This window comes from Hypanus sabinus, chromosome 6 (assembly GCF_030144855.1).
Source record: "Hypanus sabinus isolate sHypSab1 chromosome 6, sHypSab1.hap1, whole genome shotgun sequence".
NCBI classification, from domain to species: Eukaryota; Metazoa; Chordata; class Chondrichthyes; order Myliobatiformes; family Dasyatidae; genus Hypanus; species Hypanus sabinus.
Genome location: NC_082711.1, coordinates 169,812,982 through 169,826,744, shown reverse-complemented (window position 1 = coordinate 169,826,744; position 13,763 = coordinate 169,812,982). Strand labels below are relative to the sequence as shown.

Genomic DNA, 13,763 nt, shown 5'->3' with positions numbered 1-13,763 from the left:
TAAATGATGCAAGATTACAGAACTCTGAGATGCAGAGAAAGTGGGTATGGCATCCTTGTGTATGACTCTCAAAAGGCCTTTATGTTGGCATAACAATAATTTGGATAATTAACAGAATGTTATTTATTCCAAGAGAACTTGAATATCAGTAGGAAGCTCATGCTCAGTTACATAGAGCTTCGATCATACCACATTTGCAACCCATTTTATAGTGTTGGCCTCCTTAATTAGGGATAATATTGTGTTGTGGAAAAGATATTTTCATGAGGGAGATCCGTGTTTTAAAAGAAAGATTGCCCATTTAAGATATTTTTCCCTTTAGAACCATGAGTCTATAAAATTCTCTTCATGGTTGTTGAATTATGCAGTACAAAAACAAGATTCTTTAACCCACTTGTGCTGACACATTTACCTAACTCCTAAACTGAAACATCCATCAGTTCCTCTCCAGATTTTACTACTCACCAACACATGGAAACAATATACAATAGCCACCTCAAATACCAATTCTCAAGACTTTGTGGTATAGGAACAATGCTGAGAATCAGCAGGAAACCTGTGATTGCAGAGAAAGCTTGCAAGCTGCATGCATTGGGCATGAAACAATTGAGGAGTTGAATATTTGAAACGAGTGAAAAATTATTATGGGTTGACAGCAATGCAGAGTTGGGGCTGTCGTCAGGCCAAGGGATTCAGTGGTCTGTCACAGCTGCCAAGTTGAACGTAAATTGAAAGTTTAGATCAAAGAGGAGTGGGTATAGAAATGAACAAGCACACTGAAACGCACATAAAATGCTAGAGGAACTCAGCAGGCTAAGCAGCATCTATGGAAAAGAGTACAGTCGAAGTTATGGTGTGAACACACTGAAATGAAGATTGAGGTGACTGAAAACTGAAGTGATATTAAAGACTTTTTAAAGTTGTGGACCATGTTTAGTCATGTATAGAATTATAGATATTGTTGGCAAGGTCTGCATTAATTTCTCATCTCTATGCTGGAGTACATGACAAATTGCCACTTGAAACTGTATCCAGAGACCAAAACCCTGCCACTAAAGGAAGACCTGAAACATTGATGACCTGTTCTGCTTATTCCATAGGAAATTCTCTCTGCATGTTGGTCTCATAGTCAGAGTGAAAGACCAACTTTTTCTCAGCTGATGGACATGCTTGAAAAACTGCCGAAGCTGAACAGGCGACTTTCCCATCCAGGTCACTTCTGGAAATCTGCAGAGTTAGTATTCCACTGTTTTCAATTTTGTGCTATGTACTGTGGTGCTTCAGTATATTTGGTTACGGTTAATAGTTTACTCTTTAAGTGGCTTCTTAACTGTCAATATTGCCTCTGTTTTTTACTTTCGTATTGAGTCATTGGGATATATGTTTAGTTATTTTATTTGCACCAAAACAATTAACTGAGAACTTTAGTGTTTGTAACTAGTTTTTTATTTTACCTGAACTTGCCACCTATTCAAAATGTTATTTTTCTTTTTAAATGGTTTATTTTTCTCATCTATAATTATGTTTTATACCTGTGCAAAAGATTATTACGAACAGTACTAGGCTAACATCACTGTTAGACACTGATGATTCAGGAAATGTTGGAAATCCTGAGCAACATAGACAAAAATGGTTGACGACCTCAACAAGTCAGACAACATCTATAGTGGGATTAACTAAGCTCTGATGAAGGGTATTGGCCTGAAACATTGACTGTTTATTCTCTTCCCCATAGATACTGACTGACAATGAATTTTTCCAACATTTTGTCTGTGTAACAGTATTGTTATGTGTACAAGCACTGATCTCTGGTACAAATACTTGTAGCATCCACTACCATTGCATTGGCCTTTAACCCAGTTGTTTTCTCTGGCATTTCATCATTTCATTAATGGTTCTGGAGCATGTGCGCTACAGTAGTGTAGCAGTTAGCACAATGTTATTACAGCTTAGGGCATTGGAGTTCAGATTTCAATTTGACATCATCTGTGAGGAGGTTGTGCGTTCTCCCTGTGGAGTGTGCGGGTTTTCTCCAGGACCTCTGAATTCCTTCCACAGTCCAAAGACTTGATGGTTAGGAGGTTAACTGGTCATTGTAAATTGCCCCATGATTAGTTTAGGGTTATATTGGGGGTTGTTCGGGGGTGTGGCTTGATGAGTCAGAAGGGCCTTTTCTGCACCATATCTCTTAAAATAAAAACAAATAAATGTGGGTAACACAGGCTTGTCTTTAAATTTAAGATCTCTGTGTTGAATGACCACAAAAATACATCAACAACTTCACTTTTAATCTGATAAATCTTCCCCACAAAATTTAAGTGTCAAATATTGAAGATACATTTTCATTGGATCCACACAAAAGTCATGAATGTGCAAAAATTAATTTATACTGTGACAAATGCACTCAGACACAAACCATTTTTCATATTTTCCTTTCATTGGCCTTTCTGGGGACCAGTTGTCAATGGGTGGAGTCGGTCCAGGCTGGTGGCTTCTGGAGGTAACAAGAACAGACAGAGGTGGTAGAATTTTTGAGGTTGAGAGGACCTGGCCCCATAAGAAGTAGACTTTTTTAAGAACCATTGCAGTGCTCTGCAGAGGTCCCTTTTAAATGACTGCTTGTTCTGCCATTGGATTTTATTTGTTGAATTGGCTCTATCCCTAGAGAAACACCATAGCTGTAACTTTGACAACCAGACTTGCCTTTTTTTTTGTTGTTTTTATTGGTGACCAATATTGAGGTCAGCTCCAAAATTGTCCAATTAATTTATTGTTTAAAAAATACCACCTTCAAACATTCCAGAGGGGTCCAGAATTGACTTGTCATTAATGTGAATTAACATTGAGCTACCCATCTACAAGTGCCATACAAAGTGCTTTTCTTCAAAAACTAGAAGTTTTCTTTTCCAAATGGTATAGATGAGAAAGCCTTTACCATATTGGTTCTGCTTGAAAGTTAACATTTATTGTAGTTTACACTTTTCAATATATGACTGAAAAATGTGATTTAGAAGTATTGTATATTTTATTAACTGTGCTTTTTAATGAAAAGTGCTAATACTATTTTTTGTTCTGTTCATCTTTCTTAATTTTCCTTCCACTTCTTATCTGAACACTGGTTGGTATCCTTGGACTCCTTTGTAACTCCATGGACCTTGAAAACTCTAGCCTGCTACTTTGCCACCATCCTTCTACAGCCGAATTTTTATTTTAAAACTTTACCATTCACCCTTATTTAAACTTTGAACACTGTGAATGTTATTTTGGCCTTTAATATTTGAAATCTGGTATTTCTGAATCGTCATGTCTAAGGTGTTGTCATCCATATTCCCTCCTTGATAATCGCTGGCATCAAGTCTTGCACCAACGTCCTGCTCTGTTATCTTCAATGGAATCTTTACAAGATTAATTTGAATCTGTGTGCCAGCTTCTACTTTTTGTAGTGTTCTCTTTTGAATATAAGTAGTCTTCCTTTTGCTGAGTGTAATTTTTCTGTTGGCAGGAGTAGATAAGATGTTGCATTCAAGAATCATATCTAGCAGTTGTAGACCTATTTTTACTCTGACTCACCTTGGGAGGGTTAGGTGTTATCATTGTACTCTTAGCAGTTAATGCATTGCACTAAGAATGTCATGGTAGCACATACAAAATGCTGGAGAAATCAGTAGGTCAGATAGCAACAATGGATAGGAATAAATTGATGTTTCGGGCTAAGGTCCTTCATCAGGACTGGAAAAGAAGGGGGATGAAGCCAGAATAAAAAGGTGGGCAGAAGGTAAGGAGTAACACACACAAAATGCTAGAGAAACTCATCAGGCCAGATAGCATCTATGGAAAAGAGTAAAGACTTGACATTTCAGGTCAAGACCCCTCATCAGGACGGGTCTGAAGAAGGTCCTGACAAAATGTCTTGGCCCAAATCCATAAATGCTGACTGGCCTGCTGAATTTCTCCACCATTTTGTGTGGGTTTCCTTGATTTCCAGCACCTGCAGATTTTCTCTTGTTAGAGGGTAAATCGTGCAATCTGGAAGGTAATAGGTGAGACCAGGTGAGGGGTAGGTGATGAAGTGAGAAGCTGACAGGTGATTGATAGAAGGGTAAGGGGGAAAAAGAGCTTGGTGGCCTGAATTAAAACCTATGTTATTATGAAATAAATTTCATGGAGGTTATTTGACCTTTAGAGGAGCTACAGCAGCAGGTCACCAGAACAAATCTGGAGCTGTGAAGGGCCCCATAGTGTAGGTTTGTTTTGCTTCGAGTGTAGAAACCTGAGAGTTGACCAAGGTTTCTGTTTCAGATGATTAAGGGAGTTGGTAGAGAAAATGCAGAGAAATGGTTTCCTTAGACATTGGAGCATTGGACTAAAAGGAAAAGTTCAACTCTTTAAAGAGTGATATTGGGAACTACTTCACATTTGGGCTAATGGAAACCTAGAACTCTATTGTCCAGGCGTTATTAGATCAGTTGAAATTTTCAAAATTGAGTCAAATTTTGATGTTATTCAGGTTTATGAAACTAGGACAAATTCTGGAGTGCAAATTCGACACTAATGGACCAGAGAGATGAACTTTGGGCTAATAGGCCAACTCTTTTTCCCCAGTAACAAGGTTTACTGATAGAATGTTTGGGTTGGTTTGCACCTACAGATAGAGTCAGAGTGCACTACAGCACAGAAACAGGTCCTTTGGCCCATCTAGTCCATACTAAATGATTATTCTACCTAGTCTCATTGACTTGCACCTGAAACATAACCGTCCGTATCCTTCCCATCCATGCACTTAACCAAATTTCTTTTAAAAACTAAAATCAAACCCTCATCCATCACTTCTGCTGGAGCTTGTTCCACACTTTCATCACCCTGTGAAGAGGTTCCCCATCCCCGGGTTCCCCTTAAATATTTAGTTCTGGTCTCACCCAACCTCAGTGAAAACTTGAACAAATAATGTTATTTGAGTCCAGAGAAGCTCTTGGCAAAGCACAGGTGCTCCTCCATAATTACAGAGTAGTTTCCTGTTCATAAAAATTAGGAACTGTTTACTGTACTGTTGAGTGCTTTCTGTTTACCTGTGCTGAACACTGTATGCATTTTGAATTATTTATTAACTTGTTTGTGTTAATGTTTTTTATGTGCTGTGTGTGATATGTTTTCTGGGTGCACCGTGGTCTGGAGGAACATTGTTTTGTTTGGTTGTACAGTCAGATAACAATAATCTTGAACTTGAAATGGGATTAGGAATCGGGCCAAGTAAAATTTATTTGCATCTTAGATGTGAAGTTCAGTTCTAGAAAATGCAGCAGAATTGTTCAACAGGTTGTTTTTCTGATGCCACCTTTGCTGAAATGATATGGGTAACTAAAATTTTAAGGAATTACTGCTAAATCACCAGCTTTTAAAATATTTTTACTGCTGGCTAGTGGAAACTTTAACATGTACACTTGCTGAATGTATTAATCATTTTCTTATTATAAATCACTGAATAGTGAGGTCGGCTCTGCAAATCATTTCATTCATCAGGGATTAGAGCAAGTATTGGAATCTGGAGTTTATGGCAGAAAAGACAGGTTCTGGGTAATCTTGATGTCAAAGTAATGTAAGCCAATATAATGCAAGTCCATGGCCTTTTCTGCTTAGTGCTGCTTCAAATTCAAAGTAAATTTATTAGCAAAGCACATAGATGTCACCACATACTACCCTGAGTTTCATTTTCTTGCAGGCATTCACAGTAGCTGCAAAGAAACTCAATAGAATCAATGAAAAACTAGACAAAGACTGATAAACAACTGATGTGCAAAATAAGACAAACTGCAAATATAAAAAAAACAAATAAAAAAATAATATTGACAGCATGAGTTATTCAAAAAACATCTCTGTAAATAAGATATCTTATTGTTTCACAAAGCTGTTACTTGTTTGTAAGAAGCAGGTATTAAGAAATAGTGGAACTGAACATAATACTGATCAATATTTTGGAAAGCTGCAAATAAAGAACTATGAACTGTTTTCAAGTCAGAAATCAGCACGTGACTGGTTTTAATTTGAAAGCATTTATAATTGGAAAAGTTTAAAATGTGCTTATTTCATTTGGCTTCTAAGATTTGTTTTCTCATTCTTAACAATATACTGTGTCTCATTTAGGTTGTCATTCTGAAAAAGAGACCGCATCAAGTAGTGAGTAACTGCTTTCACCTTCGGATATATTAACTTCCTTCCCAGCTTCAAAATTTTAATGAATATTAACATATCCAACTCTTCCTCCTAACATGCAATCTAACATTATCTATAACTTATTCAAATACCTATTACAGTTAATAGTTATTTAAGCAGCTTTTTTATTGATCTGCAACAATATCTAATGATTGCTGATAATTAGTATGCAGACATTTTCCAATGAAAATGAACTTCTCAATATTGCTAATCTACTGTCTTGCATATAACTCTAATTGCATAGTAACAACCAAGATTGCATATCAATATTCAACTAGCACAAAAATAGTCCATTTTTAAGGCAACTCTTGAGACCTGCTTTGTTAAACAATAAGAACCAGAGTAATGCAAAATCCTTTTGCCCTACTGTATGATTGTGGAACAAAGTTTTCACTTCAGAATACTTTCAATTGTGGTCAAAATTCTAATAGTCAAGGTTCAGAGGGGCTTAACAGATGCTGAGAGAATGCTTTTCCTTGCATGATAATCTAGAGCTAGTGTACACTATAAGTTGCTGTCTAAGTCAGATGAGGAGGATTGTTTTCTAAAGATTATGAATCTTTGGAACTCTACCACAGAGAGCAATGGAGGACTATTTCTTGAGTATCATAAACCCTCAATTCTCGTATCTTTAGATTATAAAAGGATTAAAGGTTGGGGGAAACAGACATGAAGTAGAGTTGAAGCCACTTGTTTAATACTAAATCTGAATATTATCAAATTTCCATGGCCTCCTGCTGCCTGTCAGCCAAATACTTTCCCATTAAGTGCGCACTTTGCAGTGAAACATTCCATCAGTAGTGAGAAATGTGTATTTGATATTCCAACTAATGGATCAATTCCAGGGTTTTTTAAATCTTTGTTCAAGAGCTTATTGGGTTTGCGGAGAAGGCCGGATTTAATTTGAAGTTTTTTGTCAGTTATGATTGTTTTAATTCTTCTATCCACTTTTCATTTACAAAAATGTAACATGATAGTACATTATTTCAAAACTCATTTCTGGCATTATAACAAATATAAAGGAAATCTAGATGCTCTATGCAAAATAGATGGTTCAATCTCAGAGATTTTCTTTATTCCTGATAATTACCATCTAAGTTAAAATGACTTGTTTTTGCAGTAACTTGTTGTGTTTTGTGATAAACTGTATTTAGGAATGAACGCTTTCTTCTGCCTGTACTATGAAATAAAATAACTGTTGGAGGCTTGTGATTTGTAGTTCTTCACTGCATGATTTGGTTTATTTTACTTAACCCTGATTAACATTGAATTCTCCTGTTTTGTTTTCTTCCCAGGTTGTAGCTGTTGGTGCAAAATCTGGGTCTGCCTTGCATGCATCCAAATTCTCTCTCCTGTGATACAACGACTTTGGCAGTCATTTACATCGTTAAATTATCCAAAAGTAACATTCGCAGGCAACCTAATTATTAGCCCTAACCTTCCCAATCTTCTTGGCCTGTCTAACCTCCTTTCTCTGGGTTAATGATTTCAAAGATAACCTTGTTTGTGGAAAACCACTGTACTAATAGAATGAGCTTGGTTTCTTGGATATACTTCAAACAAGAAAAAATCTGCCACTGAACTGGGTCTGCTTTTACCACTGACTATACTAATGCTACACATGCTGATGAAGCATACAGATTATTTGCACTCTTGTCGGTTTTGTACTTACACAGTTTTTAATTGATGATTAGCCATGGTACAACATTTTATTTGTAGCTTGAATGTTCTGAGGCTGCTTGGATGCTAATTTTTTGTACTGTCACTTTCCCCACTATGATGAAATTTGAAATGGATGTTAACCTTATATATTTCTCCTGTTCTCTTTCAGCATTTATAATAACTAAGATCTTACAAGGTTTGAAAGACTTGACCTGGGAACTCTGGAACAGCAAAGCAATCAAAAGCTTTTTTTTTCATGGGCTGCGTGGCAGCAATATTATATCTAAAATTCCTCAGTTTGGCCAAGTTCAGTTTTTCAAAGATTTTTTTTGCACGGCAGTTGAGTTAGCTAGTGAAAGAGGAGAGGGCTATTGAGTATCAAAAGAATGGAAATTGAGTATTAGTTTTATATAAATATATATATATATATATATTCATTCCCTATTGGGTATATTTAAATCAGAGGTTGATGGATTCATGATTCGTCAGGGCATGAGTGGATACGAGGAGAAGGTAGAAGGTTGGAGCTGAGAGGGAAAATGGATCAGCCATGATGAACTAGCAGAGCAGACTTGATTGGCAAATGGTCTAATTCAGCTCCTATGTTATATAAGATGTGCATTAAAAGTACATGTCACAGTGTAACTGGCAGCAAAAAGTTATCTTTCACTTGATTGAATGAACATCAGAGTGTTTATGCAGTGTCACTGAAAACCCTGTATGGGCCAAAGTTAAATAATTGAAGCAAAAAATAGAAACTTGTATACAAAGCTGCCTCATGATGAGTGAAGAATTTTACCTGCTGGTTATACTGTGCTGCTGACTATGATAAGTAGAGAAGGTTGGTTATGAATTGTTTGCATGGAATTTTTATCAGTGGGTCCTGATAGATGTATTTATCTTATAAAATATGTACATACTATGGCATAAAATTGGGAAGGAAGTATTGAAATCCATAATTTGAATGTGAGGCTGAAAGAACTGTAGATAAAAATTCAAAATTAACAAGAGCTATGACTTTTATGCAAATGGGACAAAATTAGGATGAAAGTCATTGCTACAAGGCTGCAAGAGATTCATCCATTTTCCTACCTTTGAGAGGAGGTTAATGGAAATAAAAAAACAGCTGCCAATACTGGAGATCTGAAATTGAACAAAAATGTTTAAAAGCAGTAGGTCAAGCAGCATCTGTGGGAAGACAGAGTTAATGGCAGAGGAAACGAAAGAAAATAAAAGATGGTTTTAAGTAAACTATATTCACAAAAACTTGCTTGTAGTACTTTCTACATACTTTCTATTGATGGCAGTGTTTAATGTATCAGTATGTAGAAAGTTTGCACAGTGCTGAATGTACTAGAAATGCTTTTTGACAGCATTCTATCCATTACTTTAATTATGTACAAAATTAAAATCTGACTCTATTATGGCTGGTATGAACCTGACTAAAGTTTGAGGATGTAAATCTTTTAACCCGAACCTGGAATGCTAAATTGACTCCAGTCAGATAACAGGTTCTAACTACCAGTGTTTCATCACTGATTCTTCTTTTAAATAACCTTTTAACTGTTGTTATTTGTAAACTATGTTGTCAAAAGATGAAGCATTATTTTGATGCATTCTACTTAATTAACATTTTTAGTTAATAAGTGTTTTTGTAAACCTGTACATTTTCAACATGATCACCAAATGTTATAGTGTATTATTTTCAGTTATTATAAAAAAATGAAGAGAGTGCATGAAGAGCTTTGTCCTTTGATACAAGCTGCAGTGAGAAAATTAATTTTATTTTCCATAGTTTTAATCAGTGATTAAAAAAAATTATTTATGCCTATCCAGCTACTGAAGGGAAGTTCCTGTTTTTTTTTCAGTTTCCTGAAAGTCACTTGCTCGAATTCTGTCCTCTTTCCAAACCACTTAGGCTTAAGAGGGAAGAGAGGCCAAGAAACCCATTATGTAATTTAGTATATTACCTTTCGTGTACATTTGATATGGCAGTTGGATAATACGAGGTTGCGTGAATTCTCAGCCCTTAGAACATAAAGCTCTACATCCTAATTTAAGCCCTTTTCTATTCATTGTACACTCAAGGTTTCATTCAAAAAACCTGCATTTAATTCAAATATCCAAGAAAAGCATATAAACTGCATCCTGTATCTGAGGTCAAGGCTGATGCTGACGACTACTTTGTAAATAGAACCATGTTCTATGAGTGTTTACATACAAGTTAAGCTCTTTCTAATGTGAAACAGACAACTGGTAAAATATCTTTTAAAAACTTTGAACAACAAAAGTAGTAATTAGAAAACAGACCTATTTTAAACTACTAATTTGCCATGAAGATTACAGAATCTGATATTTAATTTCTGCTATGTTTGCATGAAATCTTTGGGTGGGATTTGCATTGAGAAGTGTGTGTAACTGAGATAATGAATGTTTCTTAATAATTTAGATTTTGTATAACTAGTGGTATTTTTACCCTGTCTGTGAGGTGGGGATAAAATATGTGAAATTTTGGCTGATGCTCCCAAACACTCTGTAAATGGAGCCTCTTTAAACTTTGCCAGTTTACATAGCATTCTCATGATATATAGTAATTCAGTTTGTTTGTCTGTCTGACTGACTGTGGACAAGGTGAATTACTGATACGATGCAATTTCTCACAGTAAAACAAAACTTAAGTAACTAAATCAAACAGTGTTTACTTGAGCAATGAAAATATTGCAAGAAACATTAAGTATATTCTCAACAATCCTGCAGTACTACATTTTATTAAGATTTGCAGTTTAAAAGAATTAAAGATTTTTAACTAGGATTAAGCATTGTGATTTGTAGCAAAATACAGGAGTAATTAAATTTCTGTCTAAGTTGGAATTGCATCCTCATTGGATGACTTGAAAAGCTTGTAAAAACCTTCTGAAATGCACAGTGGAGGTTCTAACTTCTCCCCCAGCCCTATTTTTAAAAGAAAAATCCTTTTGTGTTCAGAATGTAATGCCATAAGACAGGAGCAGAATTAGGCCATTTGGTCCATTGAGTCAGCTCTGCCATTCTATCATGGCTGATTTATTATTCCTCTCAGCTCCATTTTCCTGCCTTTTTCCTGTAGCTTTGACACCCTGACTAATCAAGAACCTATCAACCTGTGCTTTAAATATAACTAAAAACTTAGCCTCCACGGCCATCTGCGGTAATGAATTGCACAGATTCACCACGCTCTGGCTAAAGAAATTCCTCTTCATCTTTTTTCTAAAGTGATGTGTTGATATTGTGAGGCTGTGTCCTCTGGCACGAGACTCTTCCACTATAGGAAACATCCAGTAGAGATGATCACCAAGAAACTTGTTCCTTTCTCCTAATAGGGAACCAATATGACACTGAAATCAGAAAGCTAAATTGCAAAATATATGAATATTACCTATAAATCTGTTATAACTGTCTGGCAAGTCCATTCAGTTGTGGTGAATTAGGAAACAGCATGTTGAGAGTTGGTATGTGAAAACTAAGACTATTGTTGAAGAAAGGAAAATAGACAAAGGAGATTTTGAGTAATTTAAGTTGAGCAGTTTGAGAGAAGTAATAAAACCAGTGGGACTTTTGTGTGTTTGGATATTGGGTGTGGTTTCAAATGCAGAGCTTAATTATAAATTAATAATATATAATTAGACTGGATAAAGCATCTTTCTGCATCATGGAGTTCTGTTTGTGACTAGATAATTCTGGTTTTTCCAGTAACTCCCAGTTTTAGGCTGATCTAACTTCAATTGATTGGATTCCATATTCCTAAAATAAAGGATGAAAGGATTAGTAAAGAACTGTTTTTAGATCATTATACTATTGTCAAATGGTTACGATACCATTTCCCTCCCATTTTAATTGCATTTATAACTAGCTATAAAAATTCCTATGTTCTATTCATTCTAATAATGAGCATTTGTTTCAAATAAATTTTCATCTTTCTTCATTTATCTCTGGGATGCCTCCCAGTTGCATCCATTAACTCCACATTAACCCCATCTTCACCTATCCAAGTATTTCAATGAAATATTTAAAGTGACTTTGTGTTTACCATATTTCATAGTGAACTTGATATTGCCTTGTAGAGCGGTTGGTTCAAGACTTAAAGCATATGTATGGCAGCTGAAATGCTATTCTGTTGAAAGAGCTGCAGCTGAGGTGTTAAACCAAGGTTGTAAGTGAATCTAACCCAGCACCCATTCTGGATGTTTCTGGAGCACACTAGCTGCTCATTCCCCCTGTTGCTGTTTAAATTGGCTTGCCACATTTCCTTACATTATGCCACACAGTACACTTAAAATACTAATGGCTGTCAAGAAGTTCAGAATATTCCAAATATGAGAAAAATGCTATCTAAAGGACAATTTGTTAAGTTATTTTCCCCGTCCACTAACCCTAGTTTCAATTTTGTACACTACTCCCTGTACTACCAAGGCTTTGCAAATACCTTCAATGGCAACCTGAGTTCAAGTTTATTGTCATTCAACAATACACGTGTACACAGCTAATTGAAACATCATTCCTCTGGGGCCAAGGTGCAAACACAGCACATATAGTTACAATCCAGCAAATACAATCATAAAATAATCTTAGCCCAAGTCCTTGAGTGGCATGGCCTGAAGATTAACAGGTTGACATAAAATCTGAGGTGCATGTTTATGTAAGACAGAATAATGTTTTAAGCAGTCTCCTACTCTTTACCTCAACCCAATCTTACACTCTTTCCACACCTATCTGGAACTAGAAACCCATTGACAGTTTCAGTTTGACGCTGACACATTCCCACTGCTGGTGTTCAGCTTCCGCCATATTGTACGTTAAACAGGAAATGGGATAGGAGCGTCTGAAAGAAAATCAATAGGTTTCTGTTGATCAAATATCATGGAATAATGGAATGGTGTTTGCTCAACATTGATTCGATCATTGGGCAACTCTAGTATTTGATTTTCTTAATTACATTTTTTTAAAATGAGTATTTCATTAATTTACTTGTGTTAACATGCTAATAACATTAACTTTACATACATATGACTTTCAGAGGTCTAAAATAAATTATCACACGTAAAAATAATGAAAATTATAAGGGAAAGAAGCAAAATTGATATTCAACAAATGTTTATAACTTGTAGTGAATTTTATTCCTTGAACAATCTCTTCATAAATGTGCTCATTTCTGTGATTCAGAAATTTTCTCAGTTACACACACAAGGTGTGTATATTTAGTTTTGTAACAGTTGTGGATGATTCCTTCAGACTTTTGTCTTGCACCTGAGACTGAATGTAATGCAGATGTGTTACAGTGGCACCGAAGTGTATTTAAGTAGAGTAAAAACCCGCTGGTTTCAATGCAATGTTGGACATGTGTTACGAATGTAAATTACATTTTATATTGACTTCTGAAGCTAGGTGTAGCATTTTGGTACTTCAAAACTTCTGTACATGGATTCTCTGCTTTTTTTTTTAAAAGGATTTCAGTAATTTATTGGTGGCTTTAACTTTAAGGATAGGGCATTTTAGCATTGGATGTTTGCACCTTATACACAGGTGCTGTTTGAGTATAACGCTTCCATTGAAAGATACTCTGTAATAGTGGAAGGCACATTTCTGTATTCTGCAATAAGTGGTGCCTCTTTATTTTTTTTTAGTTTTATAACTAGCGAGGGGGTGGATAGAACATAAATTTTCACTCCAAAAAATAAATTTAAATGTGAAAAGTGGCTGTGCTGATAATAGAACAATACAGCGTTAGTTGAAATGCAATACTGTATGTAAATGGTGGCTAGTAAAAGAACTTTTGTGTAAGCAACTTGATTAGATTTGAATGTTATGTAAATTTGTACATAAAATTATATTTTCTATAAACTGGGGTTGTCTTCCAG

The 13,763-nt window shown here is 35.6% G+C and overlaps 1 protein-coding gene across 12 annotated transcripts in view; it reads left to right on the top strand.

The window, feature by feature from the left end:
• ksr1a (kinase suppressor of ras 1a) overlaps positions 1-13,531 on the top strand; it is a 179,203-nt gene extending 165,672 nt beyond the window's left edge. For 9 of the 12 annotated variants that reach the window (XM_059973487.1, XM_059973492.1, XM_059973494.1 and 6 more), the window contains 2 exons: positions 1,101-1,234; positions 8,039-13,531. In XM_059973487.1, the coding sequence (XP_059829470.1) occupies positions 1,101-1,234; positions 8,039-8,054 (150 nt within the window). In that variant the 3' untranslated portion in view covers positions 8,055-13,531. Of the gene's footprint in view, positions 1-1,100; positions 1,235-6,138; positions 6,172-7,502 lie in introns of all 12 variants that reach the window. The other 3 variants (XM_059973490.1, XM_059973488.1, XM_059973491.1) reach the window with 3 other exon arrangements.
• The last annotated feature ends 232 nt before the right edge of the window (positions 13,532-13,763 follow it).